Raw genomic sequence first — 5,353 nt, forward strand, 5'->3', positions numbered from 1 at the left:
GAGCGAGTGGTTGTTGTGGTGTTGGGCTGCCAGACGGGTGTGTAAAACTACAACACTCACCTGAGAAGCATGCTTTACACACACTAAACAAAGACGATCTGGAAAGAGCAAGAGCTGACACTCTTTTGGTCTCATGGCTAATGGCCTTCAGGAGAAAGAGTTCATCAGCTACTCAGCCTGAGAGAGCTCAAGATCATATTTTTAGGTAGTATCACAGTCTCTAGGTGAGGAGCACTCTGGGGTAGGACGCTGTTGAGCCTTCCCCTTGCTCACAGCTGACACTGCGAGTGTTTGGGCCAGAGACAGGGAACACAGCCATTGTAGCCAGAGAAGCAGTCTGTTCCCTAGAATGTGACCATGTTCTAACTCAATGACTGCTTAATGTAAAATATATTTACTTATATTGGTCTTGTTCAAGAGCAAAAATCAGAAGATTCCTGCAAGGGCTGCTGTAGGCCCTGAAGACTGAGGGCATATCCTACTTTTAATCTCAGCACCTAATGGATCTCTTTCAGGGCAGAATTTAAGTGCCTATCTCGTGTAAAGAAATTGTCTATTTCAATTGCTTGGCACCAGTATCACTTAACGGCACACAATATCCTTGGTTCAGAATGGTGTATAAGGCTTTCTGAAAAAAAAAAGCGAACAAAAAAACCAACTCTCATTTACTGACAACCAACAGGCTTTAATAAGACTGAAACAAATTTGGAACGGCATGAATAATTTTGCTTTCATGCGTAGGATCTAGATCTAGACAATCTCATTCAGTAACAGACTTTTAAAGACTGAAAACATAATTGGCATCCCTTTCCAATAATAAAAATTACATTTCCTGGACACAGTCTGATTTCAGCCACAGATGTCATGCAGCTGCCTCTGACAGACACCATTTTATGACTGTGAATGACTTGCAGTGAGTCTTGATAAACGAGCACTTGATCTAATCACCAGCCTTCTTTAAAATGAGCTTTGTACAAAACCGACTTGCAGCCATCACTTACTGTGACTGATTTCTCTTCCAGATCTACTCCTCCAGCCACACTAAATCCCAGGCCAGCTCCTTCTTCTTTGTGCAAGACTACAAAGTATGTGTCTTCTTTGCTCTAGCAGAAAAATGGAGGTGGAGGGGAAGAGGAAGGAGAAGAAAAACAAAACCAAAGATCAAAACCCAGTTCCTGCACAAATGACAAATTCCCAGTACCCTCAAATTATGGCAGGTGAAAAAAGCAACTAAAGGAATTAAAACAGAGACATTAAATGCATTTCTGTTCGTGCTGCAAGCAAGTACCAGCCTATAAAACAATTCAGGTGACAACAAAGGTTTCGTCAATCAGACCAAGGCTAGAAAGCAAAGTCAAAATTAGAATACTGGAAAGGTCTTAAACCTTGAGCAGCCTAATTTTCACAGGCTGTAATCAACTTTGCATTGCTTGACTTTTTGCAGTCAAAACTCAGTAGTTCCCATACACCTTTCTAGACCAAGCACTGTACTTTCCAGGGAACTGTTAACACTTTCATTATCTGATTTCTCTGTCCTCTTGAAAGGCAGTTACAAAGACGTAATGGAGGGCAGTTGCATCAACCTCTTCTCAGCAGTCTGGACAATCTTGCAAGGGGCAGTGACAACAAACTGAAGCTTAGGAAGGTTAGATGGGACAGCAGGACAACCTGTTTCACTTGGGAGACGAAAGGAAGGAGACAGTTAGTGATCCAAACAGGACTAAGCTGTGTTGTTGTGGAAATGGGAGCATCCAGCACAGGAAAGAGATTGATATGGCTCCAGACCAGAACAAATGTGTAGAGCTCATTTCTTCAAAGTGATGGCCTTCTGCCAGAACACAGAATTTGCCGTGAGAGAGAAGCAGTCCTGTACAGCAAGTCTGGTGCTGTCTTCTGAATGGTTATTAGGACAAAACCAGATGCTTTTACAGAGACCACATTTTGTGGTGGAAGGGGGACTATAAGCAGGCATCTGGTGAAGCACAGGGATAGTAACCGTGTGTGGGGCGGAGCATCAGAAGTGGGGAATAGAAAGGAGGTCTCAGCTTTTCCCTGGGATCCCATCCAGCATCGGTTATTTGCAGAAACGGCTGCCAACACTAAAACTAATGGCACATCATTAGAAAACAACCTCTTAATCTATTTAGCATTAAATGACATATTTAGTTCACTAACCTCAACATTTTAACTCAGCATTTGCCTTTCCCTTTGTTTCAAAAGGCACAGGGAACCACAGATTACTATCGGGTTTTGGTGAAATTAACAGCGAAATTCTTGGCCTCACTGTGCGCTTTTTTTTGTCAAATAGTGGCCCTGGAAGATTTTCTGCATTAGAGGCATCCCTGCAGTGGACAGAGACAATGTCAGAAAGCAAAGCCACACTGCTCCACATCACTGATCCATCAGTGCTTGAGGACAGAGGAGCAGTCAGGGCTGAGTATCTTAGTCCACAGTCTTTTGTAGATGTTAAGATCATTCTCACCTGTACAAGGTGACAACAGCTTTATGCTAGGCTAGATATAATAAAATTGGTTAAGTATCTAGGCTAGCCCCTTTCAAAGTGCAGTGAAAGTAAGGGAAACATACACATATCTTTGACCATTAAGTACTGTAGTGACCCTTTTTGTTCAAGAGGTCAGGTTCTTTCTAACCCTTGCTACCACAACTTAATTTGTTTACACTGGGGAAGAAAAAAAATTTATCGTCTCAGACGGTGGAGGGTTGTGCAAGGACCACATGTCCTGGGCCAGTGAGCAACATGGTCTGAACCGTGGCTTCCCATTGCTGAGGCTGTGCGTTTCCTCCCTCCCCAGCTCTCAATGTTGTCCTCAGCCAGCATGTGTACTATGGAGCACACAGACCTGGCTATGGATGCTTATTGCTTTACTTGGCCACTCAGGGGACACATAAGATCGCCAGTGATCACCTCTATTTAGCGTGTTAGTCAATGATCATCGGTTATAGAGATTTAAACAATAAAATGACCATATATTGATTTTTTTATATTAGTAGCACTTAGTAAATGCTAGCAGTAAATTCAGCACTGTTCAGAGCAAAAGATAACAAACGCTTCCCGCGGAAGCTCTCAGTCTGCATCAGGCAGCCCATCTCATTTTTCAGCAACTGCATAATTATGAAGAACTGTCCTATTGTACATTTAAATCCAGCATTTGACTAGCATAAAGTTTTCCAGCATACATGCCATATCAGGCTTAAATATGGATAAGGAACTATGCAGATGAGTCCATTCCAAAAGGCAGCTTTATAAATATTTGGGCTCTTAGACTCTTAGAAAAGTGGCATAAACAAATAATCTCTCCAAGACCCCATGCAAAATACTTTAAACAACACTTAATTACCTTCAGCCAGAAGTACAATCCAATCCTAATTTTATCAGTAAAGCTACCAAACTCTCTTGGCTCACCAAGCTCTTGGGAAGGAGGTAATGCTGGGTATTCTGGGGAGGTCCTGCTTCCCCCAGCCTGTTTTACATGTGAAATAGCAACCTTTGTGAATAAGACTCAGGAATGCTCTAAATGCAGCTCAGCCAGCAGTTATGCAGAACAGATGGCACTTTCCCCTCCAGTGCTGTCATTATTTTATCAACTTCTGTTCTGATTTAAAAAGGATGTGGATGTATCCCAAAACCACAAACACAAACACTGCAAACACAGAAGTAATGTTCTGGCAATTGTTTCACTTTGGAGGCCTTCTTTAAACACCTAGATAATGAAGCACAGAAGAGAGCAAAAAGGGCACAGGAGTCTCTTACAAACCCTCCTGCAGTCACTTTCCAGTGTTGTAAGCCTCTAGTTAGGCACAGAGAGAAGCAGACCTTCTCCTGCATGGTGGGGAAAGCAAGTCTGACCCAGATGGTTGCTGGAAAGTTAAATTCTGATGTGCAATTACAGGCAAACCCAGGAGTTTCCCGGTTGTAATACTGACTCAAATGGAGACATATTTCTCCACTTAAAATAGGTCTATTTATTGTGTCTCAAAACTGCTTTCACACTGGACAAACAATATCCTCTTTTATAGAAAAGCCATTCAAATTTATTATGGGTTTATAGCAGGCATTCAAAAAACTAGCATTAGTAAAGCCATCATCAACTGTAATCTTCCACAGGACTACTGGAGGAGCTCTGGAACCATTTGGAAGGGAAGAAAAGCCCTTAACAATACCACCAATAATCTAGTTTTATCTTCTGGTTTTTACCTTTACTTGTGCTTTGACTTCTTGGAGCACAGCAGCAACGTCGTATTTTGGTACAACTGCTGAGAAAACAGATTGCAGTTTTTGCTGGTCCAGGCATGAGATGAGGAGCTGATCCAAGCTGAAACAAACATAAAAATATAAAAGACAGCTTTATATTTCTAGGCCATGTAGACATATGTTTCAGGTATACTATGTAGGTTGTATTAGGGTAATGAATGAAGGACCAGCTCATTAGCAAGCAGAAATCTTGAGATCAGGCAAGAAATGGTGTACACTGGGAGAATGGGAAGGGGCAGAGAAAACCATTTAGAATAATACTGAAAATCAGTTCCCGTTCTGTTCCCCTCCTCTTTTGCCAATGGTTTTAGCAACAGGCATTAACAACAAGGAGACTAATACATCTGAGAACTACTTCTGGCAGTACAACAAGCTTGTCTGTCTCCGCAGGCTGTGCTGGCTGCCAGCACTGCGCAGCCTCCCCTCTGGGCAGGCAGGAGGCAGTGGCTGCTGCCCTACTGCATGGCCAAGAACTGACCAAAACCAGCTAGAGGAGACACAGAAAAAGATCCTGCCCCTGCCACAATAAAGTGTTTCATTCTGTACTGAAGCATGGCCACCACTAGACAGCAGGAGAGCATGTAGGACAGCACCCCGAATTGTGAGGGGAATGGGGGCTGGGGCCAAAGCTGAAATGCACTTTGGGGCGGGCCTGGGGCAACAAGGAAGCTTCACCTCTGGAGAGGCTTGTGGGGATGAAAATGACACAGTGGCAGCAAAGCCAACACCAACCTGATGGACCAGCTGTTTTCTGAGTGCTCCCCACCCGGAGAGCTGCCATGGGGCATGTTGTCATCTGAGGCAGACCCTGGTGTTCCTGAGCTGCTGTCCTGAGGGCGCCGGGTGCCCATCCCCATGGCACCCGCCTCAGTGGGGCTGCAGGGGGCTAGGCGGGCTGCACGGGCAGCCATGCCGAGGGCTCTGCGAGGCGTGATTTCCAGCTCTGTCTTGAAACAGGCAGGCTGCGGCGGCCCTGAGAAGCCCTCTCCGCACAGCTTGTCCAGGTCAGGCATGCTGAGCGCCCTCAGCTCCCTCAGCCTGGAGCGGGACAGCGGGGGCCGCCCCAGGCCTCGCCTCGCG

The 5,353-nt window shown here is 44.7% G+C and overlaps 1 protein-coding gene across 1 annotated transcript in view; it reads right to left on the reverse strand.

Annotated features, from left to right (window-relative positions):
* Positions 1-1,001: 1,001 nt before the first annotated feature.
* The window catches only part of PDZD2 (PDZ domain containing 2), a gene marked incomplete at both ends in the record, with an annotated part of 23,120 nt that continues 18,768 nt past the window's right edge, over positions 1,002-5,353 (reverse strand). Inside the window, 3 exon segments of the mRNA XM_010079554.1 lie at positions 1,002-1,103; positions 4,217-4,334; positions 5,006-5,347. Of these exon segments, the coding sequence (XP_010077856.1) occupies positions 1,002-1,103; positions 4,217-4,334; positions 5,006-5,347 (562 nt within the window).

This window comes from Pterocles gutturalis, unplaced genomic scaffold (assembly GCF_000699245.1).
Source record: "Pterocles gutturalis isolate BGI_N339 unplaced genomic scaffold, ASM69924v1 scaffold11314, whole genome shotgun sequence".
Lineage (NCBI taxonomy): Eukaryota > Metazoa > Chordata > Aves > Pterocliformes > Pteroclidae > Pterocles > Pterocles gutturalis.